The 26,764-nt window shown below is 40.2% G+C and overlaps 1 protein-coding gene across 1 annotated transcript in view; it reads left to right on the top strand.

Annotated features, from left to right (window-relative positions):
• The window catches only part of mao (monoamine oxidase), a 50,029-nt gene extending 23,747 nt beyond the window's left edge, over positions 1–26,282 (top strand). The window contains exons 3-15 of the mRNA XM_037110262.1: positions 1,102–1,239; positions 12,701–12,805; positions 12,904–12,995; positions 16,461–16,602; positions 19,361–19,510; positions 20,647–20,806; positions 20,914–21,010; positions 21,566–21,619; positions 21,710–21,767; positions 21,861–21,958; positions 22,270–22,381; positions 22,858–22,920; positions 23,120–26,282. Of these exons, the coding sequence (XP_036966157.1) occupies positions 1,102–1,239; positions 12,701–12,805; positions 12,904–12,995; positions 16,461–16,602; positions 19,361–19,510; positions 20,647–20,806; positions 20,914–21,010; positions 21,566–21,619; positions 21,710–21,767; positions 21,861–21,958; positions 22,270–22,381; positions 22,858–22,920; positions 23,120–23,281 (1,431 nt within the window). The 3' untranslated portion in view covers positions 23,282–26,282. The remainder of the gene's footprint in view (positions 1–1,101; positions 1,240–12,700; positions 12,806–12,903; positions 12,996–16,460; positions 16,603–19,360; positions 19,511–20,646; positions 20,807–20,913; positions 21,011–21,565; positions 21,620–21,709; positions 21,768–21,860; positions 21,959–22,269; positions 22,382–22,857; positions 22,921–23,119) is intronic.
• The last annotated feature ends 482 nt before the right edge of the window (positions 26,283–26,764 follow it).

Raw genomic sequence — 26,764 nt, 5'->3', positions numbered from 1 at the left:
CCTTGCTACCATAGCAACATCCACCTGACTTGCACTAATGCAGTGTCCTACACTGTAGCATGTTAACATAATTAAACAGTGTATACTCAGCAAATAGTATGTTATAGTTTTAGTTTTTGTTAAGGTTCTCTAGTCTGTATTCTAGTTTCAGCCTTTTTATTTATATTTGATATATGAGTTAGTCCATTTAGTTTTGTATATAATACAGTCTTTAATTGTATTTGTTTCTTTTACCTACCTCATTGTTTTTGTATTTTGATTCATGTCAAATGGCTGTAACACTTTAATTTCCCTATGAGATTAATCCAGTACTCTATCCATCTACCAGTATCCCAAATAACTGGCAGTTTCAAAAGTGATATTTTTATTAGGCCCACTCTGTACTAGTAGCTATATCTACATACATTTTAAGCTAATAATTATGACTAACCAGCATACTTTGGTTTTGTAGAAATTGCGCTTTTGTTGAACCCTGTGCTCGTTGAAAATTGCAAAAGTAACAATTCAGAGTAATGTAAACTTTTCAAAACTTTCTCTGTTCCCTCATTTCCCCACCTTTTACCACCTATATGTAACTTTACTGTATTTGTTTATTATTTAAGTTTGTCTTTTCAATTTGTGTCCGTCCTCCTCACCCTGTGCCATCTTTCCATCAAGTAACGTAACTCACTCAAGTTAACCTGTCTGTATTCCCCTGCCGCAGAGACCTTGTAGGTAAGGACCGGTCCGTGATGTCCTGTCATACAGAAATGCTTCTGTCGGTTCCACGAACACGACCGTGTATGGCGGTGTTGTCACTGACTGATCCTTTTATTTCAGACCGTAGCAGAAAGCTCCGCTGCGCTGAGCTTCAGAGGTGTTCATAAAAATGTAGCTTGTGTGGACGCTACCGCGCTACTTGGTCAATAAAAGAGCTAAGCTACTGAAAAGCTATTTCATTCAGAAAACAGCGATGCTACCACCACGCCATTGAGAAATGTAGTTAAACTAGCAACGTCGCTACTCAAGAATAAATTGTATTTAACTTTTTCAGCATAATCTATGAATATTTTTTGTACATTTGTCTTTTTATGTTTCAGGGTGTGTTTCTTTTTTTTTCAGAATAAGGAGACCAAGTGGGTTGATCTGGGTGGGGCTTATGTCGGACCAACTCAGAACCGCATCTTCCGTCTGGCAAACGAGTATGGCATAAAGACCTACAAAGTCAACGAGCAGGAGAGTCTGGTGCATTATGTCAATGTGAGTGTGTCCCAGTGTCTGTGTGTGTTGTTTAGGATGGTAAATCGTGTCATATCTGTGCAGACCGACACATACGACAGATACATACATGTTAAAAATGGGTCAGTGTGGTGTGTGTGTGTGTGTGTGTGTGTGTGTGTGTGTGTGTGTGTGTATGTATGTGTATGTATATATATATATATATAATATATATATATATATATACATATACATATATATAGTAAATCGATAAAGCCAAATACCAATGAATCAGTCTGGCTCTGCTATTTTGCACAGTGTTCACTGTGTGTCCTTCAAGGAATTCAGATGGTGAAACAATTCTGAGGGGTCATGTGGGTCATGTAACTTAAAATAACCCTGCCTGCAGTGCATTGTGAGAAGCATGAGTAAATCCTGCCTGAATAAACTCAGTCCACTGCATGCAATTTAATTACTCATTACTTTAATACAGTTATAAAAAGACAGTTGTAGTAGGGAGAGAAGGAAGATAACTGGATATATAATTGTAGAATTAGAAATGTCACAGTTATGGTTAAGGTGAGAGGTGTAAATCGGTGTGTCAGGGCAGCGCTGTGGTTAGGTTAGGGTAGTGCTCCCATTGGGCCATCCCCCTTGTTAGAAATTAATTATCACCAAATCATATATATATATATATATATATATATATATATATATATATATATATATATATATATATATATATATATATATATATATATACTGTATATAGATAGATAGGTAGGTAGATACTATATACTGTATATATAGTACTCCCACATTACTAGTTAACCATTATCTTTTCCTTTTTTTGGAAAAATGCTGTAGCCTATTTGCAGTTGGTGTTCAGACTGGTCTGTGCTCATCCAGTGATGATGAAATAATGTTAAACAAGGGTGATCATAGCCGGTGATCATAGTTGCTTTCTTTGTCATTAAACAAATCAAATATATGTGCTCAAAGCTCTTGCTCTAACTGACTGATGATGATGAGAAGTGGCAATTGAGTTTAATTGCAGTAACTGGAAGGCATGATAGATGAGCTCTACAATCTGTGATGGAAATGGGGTCTAAACTTCAGCCACTGATGGGCCACTAACATCTCTAACCCTCTGATCATCAGCTACACTTGCTTTGCCCCCCAGACATTTGGTCCCATGGTACTCAGAGAAGATTGAAGTGTAGAGCAAGAAAAGTAAACATTGTGTCCTTCCTATGACTTTCTACATGCCTCCCGAGCAGCCAGCCACTCCTTTCTTCGCTAGAATTGGTGACTGGAGATGTTAATCTTTGCTGGAGGGATTTCTATAATGCAGTTCTCTCTCTCTTTTCTCTGAGTGGTTGAAACGCAAATAAAGAAAGAAGGAAGAAAGAGACACTACTTTCTTTGTTCCCATTATTCTTTCTTCCATATCTCATTAGTGTGGGTGCTGTGCTGTCCCTTGCATAGTTGGTTTATTCTACCTGATTTGATTTTGCCATTGCTGCCATGTATTCTGGTCTAACTTCCCCTGCTGTAAATCACTGGACTGCCTACTGTGGCTGGCAGGTTTTCCAAGTGTGTGTGTGTGTGTGTGTGTGTGTGTGTGTGTGTGTGTGTGTGTGTGTGTGTGTGTGTGTGTCTGTGCTTGCTTGCTTTGCTTGCAGTTGAAATGCAGACTGCTTATCTCAACATGGGTTGTTTCAAGAGATTTAGTCATCATACCTTCAGAGATGGACCTTAAACTTATGGCTCTGGGGTGTGGACACAAACTTGCACACACAAATGCACTTTCACTGCACTATACAGAGACCTGCCTCTGACGACTGCCCTCCTGCTTTTCCACTGTAGCGGCAGAGTTATCATTTGTGCACCTAATGTGTTTCCAATAAGTAGAACTTATAATGCATAAAATAAAAGCGATCTGCTGAAAAGTGCTGAAAATGAAATATTATAATCTGCGATAAATAAATGGCATTTCTCATGACTGATTAAACAGCATGATTATTGCACAAGTGTGCCTTAGACTAGTCGCAACATAAGAGCACTCTAAAATACCATAGATGTCAATCGGTTTCCTGCAGTCAGCATATGATCTGCAGGAATGTTCATTTCACTATCATAAATTGTCTTCAATGTCGTTTTCTGAGAAGTCAGAAGTACATCCACCCAACCTCACAACTATTTGTAACAACGCCAGCCCAGAACCTCCTCATCTGGCTTCCTCACGTGCATGATTGTCTGAGCCTGGCCACCCAGACAGCAGATGCAAAACTGTCAGTGTCTCCGGGAAGCTTATCTGCATGGTCATCATCCTACCCTATTGAACCCTATTGTAATGGTAAGGATTTTTAGGGGGCCAAGCCCAAGGGACCGAGAGAACACGTATGCAAGCATCTTGGAACATCAAACTTAAGTCAATTGTTCCTGAAGTCATCCAGACGCTCTCTGCCAAATTTGGTGCAAACTGGCCTGTAGGTGGCACTATAACGGATGTAAATGCATTTTTGCCGTTTATACAGGTGACATTTAAAAAAACCTCAACGTTACTGTGCCACGTCCAACATGCTAACACATCAACTCTGTAGCTCCTCACAAATAGTTCTTTCTGCTCCACAGGTTCTGTAACATTAGTTCACTTCTCACATATGCAAGACAAATGGATAACAGTGCGTTTAGAAAATGTAGGCCTACACACTAATCAACATAAATGCATTTTTCCTTGTCACTCTCATTTTTTGTTGCAAATAATAGAAATGTAATGAAAAAGTACTGATGTGGGGTCACTCCTGAAGCCAGCCATCTAGTTATAATGATTGGTCAAAGTGGAAGTGATATAGTACAACAAATCCAAATCGGTACACATTCAGCCTTTTGCACTTCCAGTGAGCTTCCCATAACAGTGAATACCACAGCTCAGACATTGGCCTATGACCTCACTTTTGCCCCGAGCTCGTCATCCTTTGGGGCCAACTTCAGTGGGCTCTGCAGTGCGCGGGGTCCGAATCGTGCGGGGGGAGCTTGGCCCCTGTTCATAACTGCTTGCAGTTCTAGTTCTGATTGTGTTTTTGCATGACCAGTCCAAAGCACATCCATACACTGATCTTGATGTTTAATTAGCATCTCGATATGCCACAACTGTTGGGTGGACTGATAATCTTGGCAAAGTAGAAGTGCTCAATAAGTTGGGTTTTACCATGGGACATCTGCTCTAATTTTGATAGAAGTAAGAGTTTTGTGTACATAATTAAAGTCTTAAAATCTTTTATTTGACTTCGGCAAAAACAAAAATGCATTGTTTTTGTTCATATTTTTGTTGAATGTATATAGACAGTGAATGACTAGCACAGATGATGACAACTATTAAATCCTTGGGCAAAATAATGAAACTATTGTGCTTGTAAGTAAATCTGCATGTTCATTCATCTGTCATGTCAAACAGACTGGGATGTGCAACAGACATTTTAAGGACAAGCTTGACTTGAAGGTCTTGATACAATGGAAGGTGGTCATTCTGTCTCATTCAGATCACACAGGTGACAGTTTTTGTGTTTTTTCATTTGCATTAAATATACTGGATATAGACTAATATGTTCAAATGGTTTCATAGTGCTTCTTGTCTCACCAATGTGTCCCTAGCACTGATGCCCTATTGACATGACCTACTTTAACAGTGCTGTGAAATGTCACCAGCATGATGTTTGGCACCAATAGTGGTTGGAAAATGATTCTTTGGTTTAGTAAAGGACTTGACTGGGAGCCCTGGTGTTGTCAAGCATTATATGGGCTCTGCAAGAAAGCTTCTATGACTGTGTCTCCTTAGCTACTATCTCTGTAAGATCCACTCCAAGACCCAGACTCACACACATGTGCCACTCGTAGCTTCCTGGCTGGTTTCCATGGCAGCATGCCTCATCAAAAGCTGCTTACTCCTATCAGTGTCAGACAGTATATTTGTCTATGTTAGTGCATTATGGGACACAAGGCTTCAGTTATTCATCAGGGCATCTGAAACTGTCAGAGATGTGGCTCCATCTGTCATGGCATTGAAATGATTAAGTAGCATGATAATCATCAAATAGTGGGCGATTAACAATGGCATTAACATTGCAGATAAATTTACCATGAGTGCGGTGCAGAAACACATATTCAGGGGGCCCTTACAAGAACACCACAAAGTGGTTCCTCACCTTTTTATCCATACAGTTCAAACCTCAGCTGTTTATTCACTGAATGTCCTCTGACTTCTACCTTTGACCTCCTTGAAACAGTGCTGAAGCACAGTGACTTGTGCCACCCAGGATCAGTTGAGTATTACATTATTGTTAAAAAGGAAAAATGGAGAATATTTTGCCTTGGATTTAAGTTTGGGACTTAAATGAGCTGAAGAAATTTTACATTTTTACCCCAGTGGATTTTCATCAAACAAATACCCATCATGATAAGGACACGGGATGCAGTAACAGAAGGTTCTCGAGGTTCAATTTAAAAAAAAAAAAAAACATGTTTTGGCTTAAAATATCTGTTATGGTTACCAAACATGGCTGGAAATTGTTCCAGTCTCGTCAAAAGGATGTTGTGACAGTCAGGTCATGAACATGCAATGTGAGGATGATATGACACGTAATGTAGAAATGTCAATATGGTACATGATTTATGACACTAACAAATGTGATAGTATCAGTGATTTGCAGAAACGTTTAGGTGCAAACATTTTTATCCTGGCTACTGGGCTGGGTAGATAGAATCTGTGCTATACTGTACAACATTAGCAGGATGCAGTCAGTTTCGTGCTTTTTCCATGTCCTTTGTTACGTTTTCTGATGAAAACCTACTGGATAGTAACAATGATTTTTTGAAGCCTCCATTCACAACTTTTGTCACAGTAATTTTGGCCTCATCAACAACAAAGAAAAAATCACTACGTGGACGTTCAAACATTTAAGTATGTTGCTGTTGTGAGTATCCCTACACTATGTTTTGAATGTAAATAGCTTTGGATTAGCCAAGAAGTTATTCCAGTGAATACACTCTAAACAGACTCAACATGTCATAGTTTTCTGATCACTGTACAAGTCTGAACTTACCAACAGAGGAATGCATGCAGGGTGACATTTGCTTTAATCTAACCTGTATGACAGTGTCTCCTTTACTTCACAGGACAGAAGAAGAGTAATAGTAAATCAGCATGTGTGCCAAGCCATTGTGTAATTAGGGCTAGCTTTCAAGCAAGCCGCGTAGCTAATCAGCTTTTCTATGGCCGATTGTAATCCAAAAGGCCGGTGATGGTTTCCCTTATCAGCAAACTATTGCCTTACACGCAGCTGCAGCTCTCAGCACTGGACTTATTAATGAGGTATCACTATCAGAAATGGGAAAACAGACTTTGATTTGATATGCTCTCTGGTTATCGGAGATTGAAAAAGAACATAGGATGTCCCATTGCTCCTCCAGCAGTGTGGATATTGTGCATATGTTCATGTTCATAGAACCACTGAGAGAAATGGCTGATGATCATGTAAGTGTCTTAGCTACATTCATTTGTAACATTTTAATGATCCTCCCTGATAAAGAAATAATTATGTAGTTGTTGTAGTTGTCACTTTTCCATTTTTCAAATTTTCCAGTTCTTTAATATTGTGTCACCACTAACACAGTTGGGTGATAATTCACTGTTAATGTGTCACTATCAGCTTGCTTGAAATGAACAAAGTCCTCTGATCTACTGTTAATATAGACTCTATAAATGGGCGCAACTACTGTCATCTTATGATGGTACAATTTGATATGGTGAACAGACAAAGCAACATTAGCACTCATTTAGACCTGCTGAAAGACTAACTAACTGGTAGTAAAAAATTAAAAAGCACAATTTACTCAATTACTGAACTGAAGTACAATTTTGAGGTAATTTACTTTAAAGCTGCAGTCTGGAGTTTTGAGAAAAAAAGTGGATTCAGTCAGGATATTTTAATGATACAGCTCCCAGCTCCCTCCTTCTTCCTCTCTGCTGGCTGCAGCCCTGCCTTCAAAGCCCCTCCCCACAGAGGAGCCTAGGCTTGTAACCACGGTAACAGAGGATGCCAGATAACCAAGATGGCATGTTCAAAATAACGACAACATAAGCCCTGATTGTTCTCTTTCTAACCAATACAACTAAATTACAGTGACGAGTGCCTCATGCAGATCACTGCAGATATCCAGAGTAACAAACAATATTCCTGACATCGCGGTAGACGTAGTTACCAGCTAATCATTAATAGAATAGAATAGAATACAATACAATACAATACAATACAATACAATACAATACAATACAATTACTTTATTGATCCCAGACTGGGAAATTATTTTGTTACAGCAGCAGCGGGTCCGCAAAAAACACTCTGTACATAACATAAATACAAAGCAAGATATACACACTGTATATATACAGTGCAATCTATACTATGAACAATAATACTTTACACAGCTATACAAGAAATAGACAATTCCTATGAATGTGCAACAGCAGAACCACAGGTAAAATGAATAGATAAATAGTCTGAAAAGAACATAGAATATGTAGATGTAAACATGTAATGTAACATGAGTAAAAACAATAGATAGATCAGATTACTCTTTCAGGCAGAAGTGAAAGAGTTGTTGTGTAATGAAATGGCTTGTAGCAGGAAAGATTTCCTGTATCTATGGCTGTGATAGCGAAGCTGAAGCAGCAGGAGAAGGTGCTTTGCTGTCTGACCAATGTGAGGTGGAGAGGGTGGACAGAATTATTTTTTAAATTATTTTTCAGTGTCCTCCTCTCCACCACAGCCTCCAGAGTGTCCTGTTTACATCACAGAGCCAGTCTTCCCGATAAGTTTGTTGAGTCTGTTGGTGTTGCTGGCTCCGATGCTGCTCCCCCAACAAACCGCAGCAAAGAAAAGTACACTGGCCACCACAGACATGATAAAAAATCTCCAACATCTTGCTGCACACGTTGAAGGATCTCACCTTCCTCAGGAAGCAAAGTCTGCTCATCCCCTTCTTGTAAACAGCTTCAGTGTTAGATCTCCAGTCCAGTCTGAGGTTGATGGTAACGCCCAGGTACTTATAATCCTCCACCGCCTCCACATCCCTTCCAAGAATGCGCAGTGGTTGGAAAGCTGACCTCCTCTTCCCCTTAAAATCTATCACCATCTCTCTGGTCTTGCTGATGTTCAGCCACAGGTGATTCAGTCTAGTTCACTCCACGAAGTTGTCTACCTGTGCTCCCCCTCCTGTTCCTCATTTATACACACAACAACAGCCAAGTCGTCAGAAAACTTCTGCAGGTGACACGACCCGGTGTTGTACTGAAAGTCAGTGGTGTATAAGGTTAACAGGAAAGGAGACAGTGCAGTCCCCTGTGGAGCTCCTGTATCACCAATCACTGCATCAGATTCTGTGATTCTCACAGTACCTCCTCCACCATCCAGATGCGAATGGGCTCGTTGCAGCAGGTAAATGACAGTATCATCAACTCCCAAGTGGGGCTGGTAAGCAAATTGCAGAGGGTCTAGCAGGGCTCTCACCTGCAGCCTCAGGTTGGCCAAGACCAGCCTCTCCAGCACCTTCATCACGTAAGATGTGAAGCCCACTGGTCGGTAGTCATTGAGGTCTGATGGTGTTGACTTCTTTGGAACAGGAACCAGGCAGGACGTCCTCCAGAGCACTGGTATTCTCTCCTGACCCAGGCTCAGGTTGTACAGGTGTTGTAGGACAGGAGACAGCTGGCTGACACATGTCCTCAGGATGCTGGGGCTGATACCGTCAGGGCCTGCAGCCTTCCGCTGGTGGAGTCTCTCCAGCTGTCTTGTAACCTGGCCTGCAGTCACAGTCATGTGGGGGAGGGTGCTGGTGGAGTGGAGGAGGAGGAGGAGGAGGAGGAGAGGTGCTGCACAGGAGAGCTTACATCAGGGGAGTGAGGGGGGAGGGGAGGAAGCATTTAGGGCAGTGGAGGTGTGTGGGGGTCTGGAGGTGTCGGGGAGATGACAGAAGGCTGACCCTCTCCAGGCTGTCTGATGACTGTCTGCCGCTCACCTTACACCCAATGATCTACTTCATTCCAGTCCACACCTCCCTCACATTGTTCTGCTGGAGTTTGGCCTCCAGCTTCCTCCTGTAGGTGTCATTACAGGCCCTCAGCATATCCCTGAGTTCATGCTGCACTCTCCTCAGTTCTTCCCTGTCTCCAGACCTGAACGCCCTCTTCTTCTTGTTCAGAAGGGCTTTCAGGTCATTGGTGACCCACGGCTTATTACTAGGGAAGCAGCATACAGTCCGGGTTGGCATGGTGGTGTGTTCACAGAACCTGACATATTCTTTGATGCAGTCAGTCATGCTGTTGAGATCCTCTCCATGTGGCTTAACAAGTACATCCCAGTCTGTCGACTCAAAGCAGTCCTGTAGTGCATCAGCAGCCTCCTGAGTCCCATGCTCCTAGTATGAACAGGCTGCTGCTGAACAAGAGGGACATACCTAGGGGTCAGCAGGACCAAGTTGTGGTCAGTTGTGTTTGGCATATGTGAATTCCCGGGGTAAATAATACGGTCACATCCCCACAGTCAGCAGTTCAATGTCCGGGATACAGAGACGTTCCTTTACGTGAACATGTCCAGGATTACACCACCTCTCACTCACATACAGTGCAATCCCCCCTCCTTTCTTCTTTCCGCTGCTTATCACGTCCCTGTGAACAGTGCTGAAGCCAGGTACCGCCACGCTGTGGTCCGGGATGTGTGAGTGAAGCCAAGTCTCTGTGAAACACAACACACTGCAGTCATGATATTTCCTCTGAGTCTCTATCAGCACTGCGAGCTTTGGTACAGCCGGTCCTTGTCTCCTCTTCTTCGCCCTCCGTTTCACTCTGGCTGTGCAGCCCCAGTGTCTCCTCCTCAGCTCATTCATGACCTCAGGCCTGGCTCCGGGCAGCAGTGCAGGTTCACACAGCAGTGCAGGTTTACACAGCACAATCAGCTGGTTGCGTGTGTAAACAATGCGCTCAATAATGTGCTCCTGACCCTCCTTTGCTAGGGTTAGCAGAAACATCATACAAAATGCCTAATGCCACAAAAGTTTTTTTAAAAAAGTAAAAAAAAGTAAAGTGTCCGTCTTCTCTTGGACTCTGGAGAAGAGTTGCCAAAAATTACCAAAAATTCACAACCAAAATCAAAACAGAGCAACAAAACAAACTACAAAAACTTGGAAAACCCACAGGAGCTGCTGCAACAGGCTGCCACCTAGTATGGCGCCATAGCAACAGTACTATATAACTGTACCATATTACCTGGTGCAATGCCATGCTGCCTCTCTGAAGCACGAGTAATGTTATTTCTCTAAAACCAATACAACCACTTACTAACATTATAACAGCCCGGTCACTTGAAATACACTTTTGCTAACCAGTAGCCATAAAGACAGAGCTAAACACCAGAGTAAATCTAGCTTGTTAGCTTGTATGCTAACTCTGTTTGCAAAAATGCAATGTAATATTATTGATTTTATGTTTTCATTAGTGTATAATCACCTGTAACTAGGAATCGTTGTGTCTACCTTTACCTAAAAGAGCCTTTAGTATCTACAGAGGAAGCAGGGCCTTTTTTCAGAGTCGCACAGCCATGTTTCTACAGTGGACGAGCCAAACACTGGTTCTAGAGAGGGCCTTTCATTTTTTTTAGCAGCCACCATAGGGTAGGAGTGTTCGGTTGGTTTCAGTCTGCAACCTCTCTGTGAGATGCTGCTTAATCCTACACTGGACCCTTAAGGTCAACACAGTATATGATCAGGAGTTAAAGTGAAAATGTAGAAAATAGATGTTTGTTTACAAGTCAAAAAAGGACCAGTGGTTGTAGTGGTACTGCAAGGGAAGAGAAGAGATATGTTTATTTTAGAGACTCTACTGTATAATACCCTCCTTTCTGCAATACAGGACCTGTGTCTCCATGTAGCATTCGGTTTACACTTTCTCCTTTGAGTGAGGCTGACTCACTGCTCACTGATGTGAAAACAGATGCTGCTGTACATTCTCTGCCCCTCCCCTCCTCTGCACTGCTCTTTATGTATTCACTTGGCCGGCGTCACCATGGTGACAGACCTGTTGTTACATGGCGACGGATAGTTCTCTGCACAGCAGTGATACTGTATGATTGGAAACACCTAATCTTCTATGACCTACAAAAATTGTGCAGCCTCAACCTTGAAGTGATTTTAACAATAAAAACAATGACAAGCTTGAAACATGAAACACATGTAGTATCAGAATGAGTTCTGTGACTATAATTCAAGACGTGTAGGTTAAAGATACACCACAGCCAAAAGATATTGTACTACAGCGCTAGTTTCTCAAACCAAAACAAATGTGTTGGAAAGAGAATCTATAGAGACACTGCTCATGAAACTAAAATCAAACTGTAAAATCAGGCAGGCCTGACCAAAAATGAATCACGGTTCTGTTACTGCACGACCTATTGTGGCTTGAAATGTACCATATATCCATATATTAGTGTAATCTTTAGCTGTAAGATGAGAATGTTTCTTACCTGGCTGACATATTAATGCCGGACAGAGAGGGACTCACATACATCCCTCTCTTGAAGTGTACCTACATTAGCCTCATTTGCATTTTTTCCTTGCATCTGAGTCCCACCCCACAAGGGTGCATGGAGTGACACATAGAGACCATGTGAAAAAGAGGGTTATGAAAATTATTAAATGTTTTTGTTTTTTTAAGACAATGAGACTTGATTGACTGCTTGTGTGGTTGAGAATTGGAGCAATAGTCCAACAAATGGAATGTGGACACTCTTATCACTTGATGACTCTGAATCTTTTAATCAGTTATAAAATGTTGAGCAACTGGCAATATATCAATTTACGCTTTGTAAATTTGCTGTGTAGACTCTGGCTAAGCATACTGGAGGTCAGCTAGAGGTTCAGTAATGTGGGTTTTCAAAGAGAAATTTCTCACTTTGAGACACTTTTAAGCATCTTAAAGTTTATCAAAGTTTGAGCTTGCCTCTAAATTTGTCATTAGCATGCTGTGAACATCTTTGAATGGCTTTTAGATATTTAGAACACAAAAGTACACAGAATATATTAATTTTCAGAATAAACAACTCTGTATGGCTAAGTTGGCCATGTTACATACCTAGAAACCTGCCTTACAAACTGCTTTGCAACCAGTAAGGAACTGAGGATTAACCAGTACCATGGCAGCCAAACTCTGCAATCAACAGGTGTTTTTCCAACAATGTGTTACTGAGTGGACAGACTTATCTAAAACCTAATGTTTGTTTTGTAAAATGAGACACACCACCAGATGAATACAAAGTGAACAAGGGAACGTACACACTGCAACCACGTATGAAAAGTAACATTTCTATATATTGGCAACTGACAATCACAGAAGATTTTGTTGTTTTGTTGTTGTTGTTGATGATGATGATGATGATTGTATGTCCAACAGGGAAAGTCTTACCCATTCAAAGGCTCCTTTCCACCCATGTGGAACCCCTTTGTCCTGTTGGACTTCAACAACCTGTGGAGGACAATGGACGACATGGGCAAGGAGGTAAAGCAAGAATAACCCTGTTGTTTGCTTTTACTTTACACTCTTTGTATCTCATCTTTGCCAAACAGTGACTTGCTCATCCTCCGTCTGTATTTCAGATTCCCAGAGAGGCTCCCTGGAAAGCTCCCCATGCTGAGGAGTGGGACAAGATGTCCATGAGGGAGCTCTTTGAAAAAATCTGCTGGACCAGGTAGCAGAGAAAAGTGGATAGTATATTACATTTCCTCCTTAAGATTAAGAACAATTGTGCACGTTTTTCTTATGTCTCCTGAAGCTGGGTTAGTAAGATGATGGAAACCATCAAGAGCAAGCTAAATTTGTCCAACTGAAAAACTTCTCCTCCTGGCTACAGCGACAGTGGCTGTCCTGTTCCTCTCACTGGCCAGCTGAAAGATGTGTAGCTGGCTAGTTTGTTACATTTAAATTGCTTTCTTAGTATGGTTTGTCTGATAAATGCCTAAATCAGCAACTCCACAATCAAATAAACTCAAGCAAAATAGCTATCACTAAGTGTACCTCAGGCTAAAAAAGGCTAGCCTTTGCACAGTTAGCGTACTCATTGCTGCTGTAGATGTATGCTTTGTGCTAACAGGATTAGCTTCCGAATAAATCTGTTGCTGCCACAGCCAGTCTGTCCTTTGGCTCAGAGGCTATATGGTATGAGCTCAGCACATAGTTGTCATCACTTACTGTGTCCAACTTTAGGCAACAAGACTACTTGGTTAGTTTTAGGAAATACAAATGAATAATACTAGGAAAACCCTAGATTTAATTCAGCCCAATCATGTATTTCTTTTGAAGTGATTTTTTTTTTCTGCCATTTTCACCTTTATTAGAGGCCAGGGCCCGTATTCACAAAGACTTTTAATGTCAGGAATACTCCTAAATCGGACTAAAAGTTTTTATGTAGGAGTCATTTCTTAAAAGTAATTCACAAAGCTGCTGAGACCTACTTTTAGTTATGAAAACACTGAACTCCTAAACTAGAAGTAAGTCTTTGTTGCTATGGATGACGTCATTTTATAAGGACGCACTTAGAAGCGGTAACAACAATGATTGGTTGTTGAGTGACAGGGCAGCCCATTGAAAAGTCATTTAGGCTGCGCAATGCATGAAGTGAAAATAAGGAAGTTGCCTACAAGCCCATGACAAAGCCTGTGAAAAGATATTGGATAAAGAAATGTATTTATGAGGAGAATTAAGTGCACCCCCACCCCCACTCCAATCAAAAGCGCTTTGGCCAAATGAAAATTAGAAGATTGCGATGAAAAACTTGAATTGCCAATAAAAGCGGCATTTACTTGAAAAGCTGCATCAAATCACTCTCCATTAAAATTCAGGAATTGTGTGTTGATCTGGGCCATTTCGCAAGAATGTCCAGTATATTGTAACATGCGTCAAAGACAATATGTGTATTGATGGAATGCAAGTTTTTTCTGATGACAAATGGGACTAGCATAACTTGGGGACCTCCAGTAATTTGTAACAATTGCGGAGGTTGTCTGTGATCTTAATCCCATGCGAATCTGCCATGAACGTAATTTGTAAAGTAAAAATTTCACCTCAAATTACCTACCATATTTCACCAAACACAGAGGTCATGTGATAATATTAGTCCTGTGCGAATCGGCATCTCTGTGATTTGGGGTCATTTTTTTTTCTTAAGGTTTTTTGTGTTTGTCACACCTTTTTTCTGCCTTTTTCCCAGTTGAGAATTATGGAGGCTGCATTGGGAATTATAAATGGAGGTTTTGACAGCATTTTGGGTGCAAATTCAGGAGACTCATTAGAAGGGCGAAATCTCGAAAGATGATTAGATGGATTACATGCGTGGCAGCATGCGGTAAGGAACATTTTTCCATCTTTCAACAGGCTCCAGTTATAATATTAAAAATATCTATCTCTAACCATTAACTCCGGTGCGATTGACCCGGGGCATAATGTCACTAAAAGTTAAAACACAGACTTCGCTTATCTCATGCGCTTATCACTTGAGGTCCCCAGGTAATACTATTCCTGTGCGAAGAGCTGCATTTTCCCCGTAGCCAAGTACCGAAGTGTTGCCAAACATTTTAACTCCAGCATTATTGAATCGTTTCGGTTGGTTGGGGACGTTATTGCATCCCTCACCAACTCAACCACAACTTCAATCCCTTTGCGGTCCATCTGACATCGTTTTAATAATTCCCTGTCATATGCGTCTCCAAAACATTCGGTTGTGATTAAATCTTTGCGAGTTAGGAGTCCTCTGGACTACTTCTAAGGTCTCCCAGACTTAGGTGCTACTTTTAAGCTTAAAATCTTTTGTGAATAACTCTTATTTTAAAAAATTCGGAGTCCTAAAGTTATGACTGACACACCCATTATTTTTAGGAGCTGCTCCTAAATTTGCCTGTTAGGAGCTACTTTTAGCCTTAAGAGTCTTTGTGAATACGGGCCCTGGCTACTGGCGCAGCACTCCATCACTCTCCTTCTTGGTCAGATAGCCCTTATACAGCCTGGAGGTGTGTTTGGGGTCATTGTCCTGTTGAAAAATAAATGATGGACCAACTAAATGCAAACCAGATGGGATGACATCTTGCTGCAGGATGCTGTGGTAGCCATGCTGGTTCAGTGTGCCTTCAATTTTGATTAAATCCCCAACAGTGTCACCAGCAAAGCACCCCCACACCATCACACCTCCTCCTCTATGCTTCACGGTGGGAACCATGCATGCAACCTGGAACTAAAGATCTTATCTTTGGACTCATTAGACCAAAGCTCAGATTTCCACTGGTCTAATGTCCATTCCTTGTGGTTCTTGGCCCAAACAAATCTCTTCTGCATGTTGCTTTTCCTTAGCAGTGTTTTTTTTAGCTGCCAATCGACCATAAAGGCATCTGAGGTACTGTTAACTTGAGGTTTCTGAGGCTGGTGACTTGGATGAACTTATCCTCAGCAGCAGAGGTGACTCTTGGTCTTCCTTTCCCGAGGCGGTCCTCATGTGAACCAGTTTCATCGTAGTGCTTGATGGTTTTTGCGACTGCACTTGGGGACACATTCAAAGTTTTTGCAATTTTCCGGACTGGCTGACCTGACAGTTCTTAAAGTAATGATGGACAGTCGTTTCTCTTTACTTAGCTGATTGGTTCTTGCCATAATATGAATTCTAACCGTTGTCAAATAGGACTGTCAGCTGTGTACCAACCTGACTTTTGCACAACACAACTGATGGTCCCAACCCCATTAAGAAGGCAAGAAATTCCACAAATGAACCCTGACAAGGCACACCTGTGAAGTGAAAACAATTTCAGGTGACTACATCATGAAGCTCGCTGAGAAAAGGCCAAGGGTTTGCAACGCTGTCAACAAAGCAAAGGGTGGCTACTTTAAGGAATCTAAAATATGAAAGATATTTAGAGTTATTTCTCAATTTTTTGTTGACTACATAATTCCATTTGTGTTCATTCATAGTTTTGATGCCTTCAGTGAGAATCTACAATGTAAATAGTCGTGAGAATAAAGAAAAAACACTAAATGAGAAGGTGTGTCCAAACTTTTGACTGGTTGTGTATAATTACAGACACAGATACAGTACACTAACACAAACAAAGCTGCATTATGTTTTTTTTAAGTATTTAGTCCTAACTGTTTTATCTCTCTCCCTTACTTCAAGCACTGTCCGGCAGTTTGCCACGCTGTTTGTCAATGTGAATGTGACCTCTGAGCCCCATGAGGTGTCGGCTCTGTGGTTCCTCTGGTATGTGAAGCAGTGTGGAGGAACCATGAGGATCTTCTCCACCACAAATGGAGGACAGGTAGGTGAACCTGAATGTTTGTGTATGCAGTATCAGTATTTCTACCAGTAAGTGTTAGAGTCGTTATTCAAAAAAGTAATGTATTACATATAACTTGTCATCTCTTTTTAAAATGTTATGTGTTATTTCACTTTTTGTCCCTTTTTTGTTACACGACCCATTACATTACAGTAGTGTTAATGTTGTCTGAGATGCATTGTCATGTAGTTGCCAGTTAAGAATAAAAAGTTAAACATTACATATGCCCATACATCAGTCCAATCCTTTTATGGTGGATCTACACAAGAGCTTTCTTTTATGCTCTTCAGATAGCATATGGACTGCACGTACCAGGCTAGACACAGTCAGATGAGTTGATTGCTCACAAACTAGTCTCTCAAATTGTCTGTTCCAAGGCTGTTCAAAGGCTGCCGAGGCTCAAAAGCTTCTCCAGGGCTGTACTTGGCAGCATTGCTGTATTGAGTTTTTATTGATATCAGGAGTGGTCAGGAGATGTGAGTGTGCATGTAAAGGCAAGTTTGGTAATTTTTTTTTTTTTTTGTCCAGCCATTACACAGTTAACCCTTTAAGCCCCAAGCCAATTTTCTAGGGTTAGGGGTTAGGGTTAGGGTGATTCATGAAGTTTGATGTTTAGTTGTTTATTTGAGTAGTGTTTGGGCTGTGTTTGGGTAATATAAACATGTTTTTTACACACTGTAGCTTCTGCTGTTTAATTTGATATAGAATATGACTATATTCTTTGATAATTAGTGCAGTAGTGGCTCTGTGGTTGTTCTGCAGGTCTTAAGGGTTAGGAATAGAAGTGTATAAGGACTCCTTAAAGTCCAATATGGCATTGGCGCAGGTCTCTCTTTCATTCTCTTATTGAAGACCTGAAATCATAAAGGTCACATTAATTCAAAAAATCCAAAAATAAAGGAATAGGAGGAGAAAAAGGGGGGGGTTAGGGTTAGGGTTAAAACTGCTTAAAGGGTTAAATTATGCCACCTAGGTAACAACATGACATTTCGAATCAATAACTACAATGTGATCACTGTGAGTTTTCTTGTTTGTTTAAGTGGGCAAAGTCCAGGTTTATCAGTCCAATCTAGATCAGAGATTAATGTGAGATACATTTTTTGAAAAAAAACAAAAAAAACATAACGCAACAAGAATGACACTCAGTCCAATGCATACCCTAACAAAGGCCCAACTGTCCCCTTAAATTCTCTAATCAAACCTTGTCCAATATCAAACTTGATAGCCCTGGATCACTCTAAATTTTGACCACCCATAACTATTTAATCATAATTGTACTCTCTCATAGATATCAGTGATCTTAATACACAGTTTCTTTCTTAAATTCTGATCCATGCATTATTCCCTGAGAAAATTTTAAGACTGCCCTGAAAAATGCCCTTTAACCTGGATTCCCACCAGAGGTCTATTGTGAGCCAAGACCCATCCTTCATCCAGGGTTACACAACAAATCTATTCAGCAGTTTTTGTGTAACCCTGCAGACAAACCAACCCACTAACCAACAAACAAACATTACAAAATGGAACTAGGTGGAGGTGATAATTATTCTTAATTAATACCCATTTAAATACAAACAGAATACCACAGTATCACGTATAAGCTTGCTGTGAAAAGAAGCTCGAGGTAGTGAGGCCAGTGCAGATGAGGCTTGCCAAGAAGAGGTGTAAACTTAAGCTCACTGGAGCTAGCAGAGAGGCACTCACTTATGCAAAACAGGAGGCTAAGCATCAGTAAGAGATCCCTCACTCTCCTCTTTCAGCCATACTATTTTTACCTTAGTCTGCTTCTGATGAGTGTAGCATAATTATGAGCCTTACAAAAGCTGTTTCTTGGAGTGCTTGGGGAAAACATTGTGCCTCAGTACTCCCCAAAGCCAAGCGGCCCTGTTGCCATAGCCACTGAGGAATGGGATTGTATTTAGGTAAACAGACTATGCTGTAACCAGCTCTGTTGTCATCTTCCAATATGCTGGACCTTCCAATTTAAAACATGCAAACTTGTTACGGTTGCATGCATGTACAATACAATACAATATGTACAATATAAACATCTGAACAGTCATTTGAAATGATATTTTGTTTAAAGGAGGGGGTTATGTAAGTTTTGAAGTATTATATATAAAGGCACATGTGATATATCTTACTTTTAGTGGAATTCCCACAGAAACTGAAATGTGCGTGTCTTTTACCAAACAAGACAAACACAGACTCACTCCATTTCAACACCAGGAGTGGTTTAGTTTTAGCTCAGAATTCTGTGGCAGCTGGCAGGCAAATTCATCCAAACTGCCACAGTGGAATACACACAGTGCATTTGTGAACAGGAAAAATAGAGAGACATTGACACTAACCATATGGAAGAGGTCACTGTTGATTTAATTTTGTGTATCAGAGCTTTGGCAGCACTCATTGCCTCTTCACCTTCACAATATTCTCCATTATTCAGCAGTTTCTCGCCTGAGCTTTACAAACAGTCTCCCTTTGGTTTAAGATGTAGAAATTTCTTAGTGAAGGAAAGAGAGTTGACTGAGAATAATTGGTATGTGACACCCAGATAAATCAACAGATATGTCTCCTAGTTTTATTACCCTGGCAGAGTAGTAGTCTGTATTGCAGGGAGATACTTAAAAAGCTGGACTAGATCAGTGTAGTCTCTCTGCATCTGTGCTCTGTGTTTGTTGTTGTTGTGGTGGTGGTGGTGGTGGTGACTGACCCCTGATTTCCCCCTCCTCCTCTGCAGGAGAGGAAGTTTGTAGGCGGCTCTGGTCAGATCAGTGAGTGCATGGCCAAGGAGCTGGGAGACAGAGTGAAGCTGCAGTCTCCAGTCTACAGGATTGACCAAAGTGGAGACATGGTGGTGGTGGAGACAGTGGACAAACAGACCTACACAGTAAGCAGATCACATTAGTATGCCATACTGTGATGGAAAGTAACTAGGTACAATTACTCAAGTACTGTATGTACATCAGCATAGTTTTGAAGTACTTTTACCTAACTTTTTATTATTTTCATTTGATGTTTCTAAATTTTATACTTCTACTAAACTAAATGCCAGCAGTAAATATTATAATTTCTACTCCATTACATTTAGACAAATGCTAACAAATGCTAATGAACGCTGTCAGATGAAAGCTGTAGTTAGAAGTCTCTGGTCTTGTGACTCCCCACAAAAGAATATGTTTGGGTCTCTTGTTGCATTTCCCTCTAAACTTATCAGATTTCGTTTATTTAGATAACAGTTTGAGGTCCAAATATGTTAAATTACCCCATAAATAACAAAGACAGCTTTTACTTGGAGAAAAAAAAAAAAAAGGGTGACTCCTTTTGAGGGGTTTGACCACTGAACTATCTACAAAACTGTATGTAATGTACTGAAAACATTAACCCTGCATGGTTGCATTAGTATTGACTATTTACCCATCTTATGAATAATAATAATAATGATGTAACAGTGTTTAATAACAGTAACTAGAGTATTTTTACTTCTGACACTTTTCCTGATACCTAATATAATTAATAATAATAATAACAACAATAATAATAATAATAATAATAATAATAATAATAATAATAATAATACAGTTCCTGACAAAACTTTTTATTGTTGAATGAAGGGCTTTTATTTATAATGGAGTATGTTTATATTGCTGTATTAGTACACCTTTGGTGCAGATAATCTGGGTACTTCTTCCAGCACTACAGCCATAGTTGATATTACACATAATAGTTATCATTGTTATATTTTTGGAATTATTTATACATAGAAAAAAACTACATGCATGTTATTGCATGCATGCTGCTTAATGCAACATGTAGTCATAATAGAACATGCCCTCAGGGATGAGAAATAGATGTTACTGACAGAAAATTTTATTAACACAGCCTGAATCATGAATTGCAGCTTGCATTATTGCTCTTTGCTGCCATCCACTGGTTTCTTGGCAAGCTGCTGCATGTGTGATGAGATGCAGCTCACAATGTCCTGTCTCATTTGTGTTTGCTTTTTTATGTGTGCCCTTGTCTTAGGCCAAGTATGTGATTGTGGCCACCCCGCCTGGTCTGAATCTGAAGATGCATTTTAACCCTGAGCTTCCACCACTGAGGAACCAGCTGATCCACCGCGTCCCCATGGGTTCTGTCATCAAGTGCATGGTCTACTACAAAGAGAACTTCTGGAGGAAAAAGGGTACAGTGGAAGTGGAGAGAGACAGAGAGGGAATGCTGTTGTTTATGTCCTTTTTTACTTGTACACTATTCTTTTTTTACAATAGTGCTCATGGTGTGTGTCAACAGGTTACTGTGGCAGTATGGTAATTGAGGAGGAGGGCGCTCCTATTAGCCTGACACTGGATGACACCAAGCCTGATGGGGCTGTACCTGCCATTATGGGGTGAATGCAGCACTCTGCAAAATTTGATAAAGTTAGATAGTATGATGACCCAAAGTCATATTAAGTGTACACATGCCCCCATGTGTGATTATCTCATTTTAAAACCAAGGGCTTTGTCAACAAGTCCCAAGAAAAGATCAAAACCAACACTGTGTTTGTTTGTCCATCTCATACTGTTTTCTGGTTGTCTTTGTAATATCATTGGCTCTCAGCCCTAATACCCCTTTGGCTCCTACTGAAGACTCACAAATTAAAAAATGACTACAAAATATATAATTACTAAATAGGCCTCAGTAATTTCCTAAAATAGCACAGCAAAAAATATGACTCAAACAGCATTGAACAGGTGTACAAAAGGACAAAGAACATTCATTAATGATAGATCCTGACCAATTCTGTAACACAGTCCTTTTTAGTACAATCAGTTCATTGTTTGTTTGGGTTGTTTCACGAGATTTGATGGCAGTCAGGAAAATATTGAATGTGACTCTACTCAGGCTCTACTCATGATATATTTTCTATATAGTAGATAATATTTTTCTTTTCTCTCCCCAGATTCATCCTTGCCCGCAAGTGCAGAAAGCTATCAGAACTGACCAAAGAGGAGAGGTAAAACTATGGTGGAGACAGTGCGTTAGCAATAAACTCTCATAAGCTGTGAAATCAGTTTAATCCAAATTGTTGTCTCTCTGTATTTAGGTTGAAGAGGATCTGTGAGATCTACTCCAGAGTGCTGGGCACGGAAGAGGCCCTGCATGTGAGTTTATACAGGCTAAAATGTAGTTACACAGCTGCAGTGGAATTGCATCACTAGTTAAACCATTCATGTGTCCACTTGTGTCTCTGTCAGCCGGTGCACTACGAGGAGAAGAACTGGTGTGAAGAAGAGTACTCTGGAGGCTGCTACACAGCATATTTCCCTCCAGGAATCCTCACCCAGTATGGCAAGTGAGTCACTCAAGTGCACACACACATGCATGCACACACGCACAGCAAAGCTGTATTTTTCATTCAACTTGAAAATGAAGCTGCCTTTCTGTCTTTAGAAGTTGACAGCTGAAGGGCTTATATGATGAAAAGACAAAACCCAATGCAATGAAATAAATCAAGTGTTTTAAATGTGCTGATCCATCGTCCCTTCACTTGAAGGCTTAATTCAGACAAAACAATGAGTAGCAATGGCAATGGCAGTGTGTTTAATTAAGGGCCACCTTTAAACCTTATAGATCAGCTCTAACTCTCTCTTTTCCTTTCCCCAGGGTGCTAAGGGAGCCGGTTGGCAGGTTGTACTTTGCAGGCACAGAGACAGCCACAGAATGGAGTGGCTACATGGAGGGGGCTGTACAGGCTGGAGAGAGAGCTGCCAGAGAGGTCAGAGCACAGACAACCTCAAAACACTGCTCTTTCAGAAACCAGGAGATTCATAGATACAGTCATGGTCAAAACTTTACATAGGTACAGTTGTGAAGAAAATGTATGTCATAGCAGTCTTCAGTTCCAGTTGTTTCTGCAGCTGTCATTTTTCTGCAATTGAATGAGTGGGACACATACTACTTTGTCACAAATAACAATCATGAAGTTTGGTTCAGCAATCAATTTTTTACCAAATCTGCAGGGTCAAAATATATCTGCATTCAAATTATGAACATCTACAGGCTTCCATTTTACTCCTTAGACATCCCCAGCCTCCTCCAGGAATAACATTAAATGTGGTTTCAGGAGAGTTTGGGGGAGTGAGTGAGCTAAATATATTCACACTGCCAAACTGAAATGCATGTTATCTTGAAATAAAGGCTTAAATCTTGACATGAGTGTACTGACTGAACAAATGATGTACTCTGTTGCAGGTTATGTGTGTACTGGGTAAAATCCACCAGAGTCAGATCTGGCAGACGGAACCTCAGTGTTTGGTGAGCTAAACCTCTCTTTAGTCAAAGTCAAAGTCAAAGTCAAAGTCATCTTTATTGTCAATTCTGCAGCATGTACAGGATAAGCAGAGAATCGAAACTTAGAACTTTTAGTTAGAACTTTAAGAGTTCTAACTAAATGAAAGTCGGAAGATAAATACATTTAACCTAAACCCCCCTGTGCCTTCTGCCCCTCCAATAGGAGGTTCCAGCATTGCCATTTGTCACCACCTTCTGGGAGAGAAACATGCCTTCAGTCGGTGGTCTCCTCAAGTTCATGGGAGTCTCCACCTTCCTGTCTGCTGCCACTGCAGCTGGCCTGCTGGCCTACAAGAAGGGCCTCCTTCCCCTTCCCAGGAGTTAAACGGGTCACACCAATCATCTCACTCCTCTGTATCTCAAGGGGGCATGCCTCAATAGACACCGTACTGTTATCCTTCTAGTGCACTACTTTATGGCCCAGACTACAAAGTAGTAAATTATAGGCTATAGGATGTTTTTGAGAAACACCCTGCTGTAAGACAGACTGTTCAGCTCACACAAATCACTAATGCACCATCACTCTGTGTGCACTGTCTGGTCACAAAAGAAAGAGAGAGTGAAACACACAACACAGTAAAGGACTGATTGATAGTTCATTGATACTTTTAGAGTGAAGGAGAACTAGCTTCAGTTTAAATCTAGAAAATCTAAACCTGAGATTCAGATTGTGAAACCAATGAAGGAAAAATACAGAATCAATTCTTAAAAGAAAAAAAAATATATGTCACTGTTAATATTCCATAACATTGCCAATGACATTCACATTCTTAAACACATATTAGTTTATTAATGTATCATGCTTTCTGTGTGTCTATGAGCTTTGTTTGTGTGCATCACACATGCTTTGGTGATCATGCATTTGTGAGTATGTGTTGGTCAGTTGTGCAAAGTATGTGTATGTTAATGCATGTGGTGTAATTACTTCTGCTGATTTTAGGTGCTGATTTATTCTGGCCAAGCAGCTGTAGATGTTTGATGAGATCCAGCAACATCAGAATAGAACAGAGTTGTGCCATTGCCCATGACAAATCCACAGGGGAATTTTAGAGATTAGGGTTGTGATATTTGCTGTTTTTCTCATTGTCAACAAATCCCATGAAAAGACAAAAGTAAAGCAAGACTATGAACTGATCCTTTATTCAAGTACTGTCTGTGTAGCTTAAGGCTGATAAATCATGTAACTCTGTGCCATAGGGTTCCATTATTAAGTAAGCCTCACTGTTGCAATGGGTGACATCTTCCCTCATTCATTATGAACAGGAGCACTGTTGTTTATGTTGAGTCAACTCCACATTCACCATCCTGCTTGTATAAAGGCAGGGGTCTTAAACATCCCTTCCCTCAGCCATATGTGAAACTAGATAGTAATCTAGCCCTCAAAATTATTTTTTTATTCAGTAATTTTTAAGTTGTTTAACACCAATTTAAACCACACCTCCAAATGCAGTTGAAATTTAAGAAAAACAATTCTATTTCTTTTACAGACACAAGTTTACTTTTATTTTCAAGTAACCAAGAAGATTTTATTTTGAGTAAAAATGCTAACAGTGACGCAGCCTATCTGTTTTACTTAAGTGACAGAATAGTTAACTGTTGGTTGATAAAGGATTTGGTGACAGTAAGAAAATTCAAACTTATTATTCGGGGTAATTAACTGCATCTAAGCTGCTCTTTACGGTTATCTTTTGGTAAGTGTTATGGAATAATCTGAATATATTTTCTTCAGAATAGATAACACAATCTATTTGTTGTTGTATTATGATCAGAATTTTGACGTATGTACTTTTACTTTCTCTCATTCATGATTTAGATTAACACAAAGGGTAGTACTGTAGCTAACCAAGCAAACCACATACCTTTTTTTTCAAGGAAACCCAAACCTGATATGTGCATTATTATAAGAGGCCATTTGTCATTCAACATGAAAAGATGTGGCCAGTGTGCAGTTTCTCTGTAAAGGCCTCTGACATTAGAGTATTAGAATAAATTGATTTACATTATTGCACTTATCTGATGCTTTATTGTGTTAATTACTTATATTGTATTATTTACTCAATCAAATGAGTTCAAATCAAATAAGATGTAGTTTTTGTTTTTTAAGAAAAGTTTTGAAGGAATCACCTTTTTCTTAAAATAGATTCAAGAAAAACAGTTGAACAAATGAAGGATCACTCTTAGAAAGATTATACAGACATTTGGAGAAACAAGTTGTCAAATTGTTAAGGGTGTGCCACACTTCAAGCACTTTGACAGCAATCCATGATGATTTACACTTTGATGACAGCAATCATTTGTCAGAGTAGGGGTCAGATTTGAAGAAAACCAACACATGAGTGACTCTGAAGTTTCTCTGTTAGAACATCTCTTTTGAGGTGCACTGTAATGTGCGTGCAGCTCGGTATGCTCGCTGAGAGAATCATGCTGTTCTTGTATGTGTGCGTGAGTGTAGTTGTCTGTTGTGCCTTAATGGAAGTCGTGGTGTTTTTGTCATTTCTCTTAAGTGCCTGTGTGATTCTTGACACTCTCTGCCCTTATTCTGCTCCTCCCCGATCTGCACTGGAGGTGAGATGTCAGATGGACCAGGCCATTGGTTTAATGTGTCATCAATATCCATCAGTGTATAGGGACCCGCAAAACAACTGTGTCCCTCTTACCATGTCCAAATCCTGTTTCATTTTGGACATTCTATGTATAACCTGAGGTCTAAACTCAGTACAAACTTGACTCAGGTAAAGCTGGGTGTATAAACACAGCATCAGCTGTGAACAATAGAGCTCTGACCATTAGGTTGATCAAGCTGCTTATCTCCGGTGATATCAAGTCTGTGTGTGTTTTGTATTGTGATTGCAGTGCCTCACTGTGATCTGTCTCCCCTTGTTGTGGTGCCCTCATGTCTCTGAATGCTTTACTCATCTTGTGTAAACTGACCTTTGACCCTCCAGCCCTTACTCCCTTGACCTACCCCTGTTTCACCCCAGCACATGCACTGGTTTTGTGCTCGACCAGGCTATATCTACAAGTAATGATAGGACAATGAACAAACACAGCCAACACACTCTGTCTGCCTTTCAAAACCACAGTACTAGCACCATCAGCAGACATAATGTATGATATAGTTATTTATCTGATCCTCTGGTTTCTGGAGACCTTTGACTGCTTCTCGGTCCCTCTTGTCCTCCTGTGCATTTGAGCCTCCTTGATTATTCCTGTGACCATTATTATATCAATTAGTATACCAGTTATTTGATGTGTTTGATCCCTTAAATAAAGCTGGTGATATTGAAAGACAAAAAATGTGAAATAAATCTTTTACTCATCCTCAACTCTTCTTGTGTTATTATTTTGTGTATTTCAGGGTTAGTGGATGCAGCTATGTGCGTTTGGTCCACTTAAAGCAGTGGTTCCCATCTAGGGGTAATTGGACCTCAGGTTGCACTGCATCAGTTGCCAGGATTTTTTGAAAAAAATAGCTTATTACAAAGTAAAAAAAAACATGATGAGACAAAAACAAATATGTGAGACAGAATCAACAAATTTGTATCTGAGGACTGAGAATACATGAAAACAATTAACTGATCAGAAAAGTTGAAACATAACGTTTAACATCTAAAACTTCACTAATCATGTAGAACATAATGATAGATCAAGCAAGACACCTGGCAAAAAACAACTCAAACACAACAAAGAAAAAACAATTATATCCAGAATTAAAGACTTAGCTGGGAATATCCACCAGGAGCCCCAAACCATTAAAAATAGAAGTAAGAAAAAAAAACTCAGCAGAAATAGATACATCTTCGGGCAA

The sequence above is a fragment of the Acanthopagrus latus genome, chromosome 9 (assembly GCF_904848185.1).
Source record: "Acanthopagrus latus isolate v.2019 chromosome 9, fAcaLat1.1, whole genome shotgun sequence".
NCBI lineage: Eukaryota > Metazoa > Chordata > Actinopteri > Spariformes > Sparidae > Acanthopagrus > Acanthopagrus latus.
This window is presented reverse-complemented; position numbering and strand designations above follow the sequence as displayed.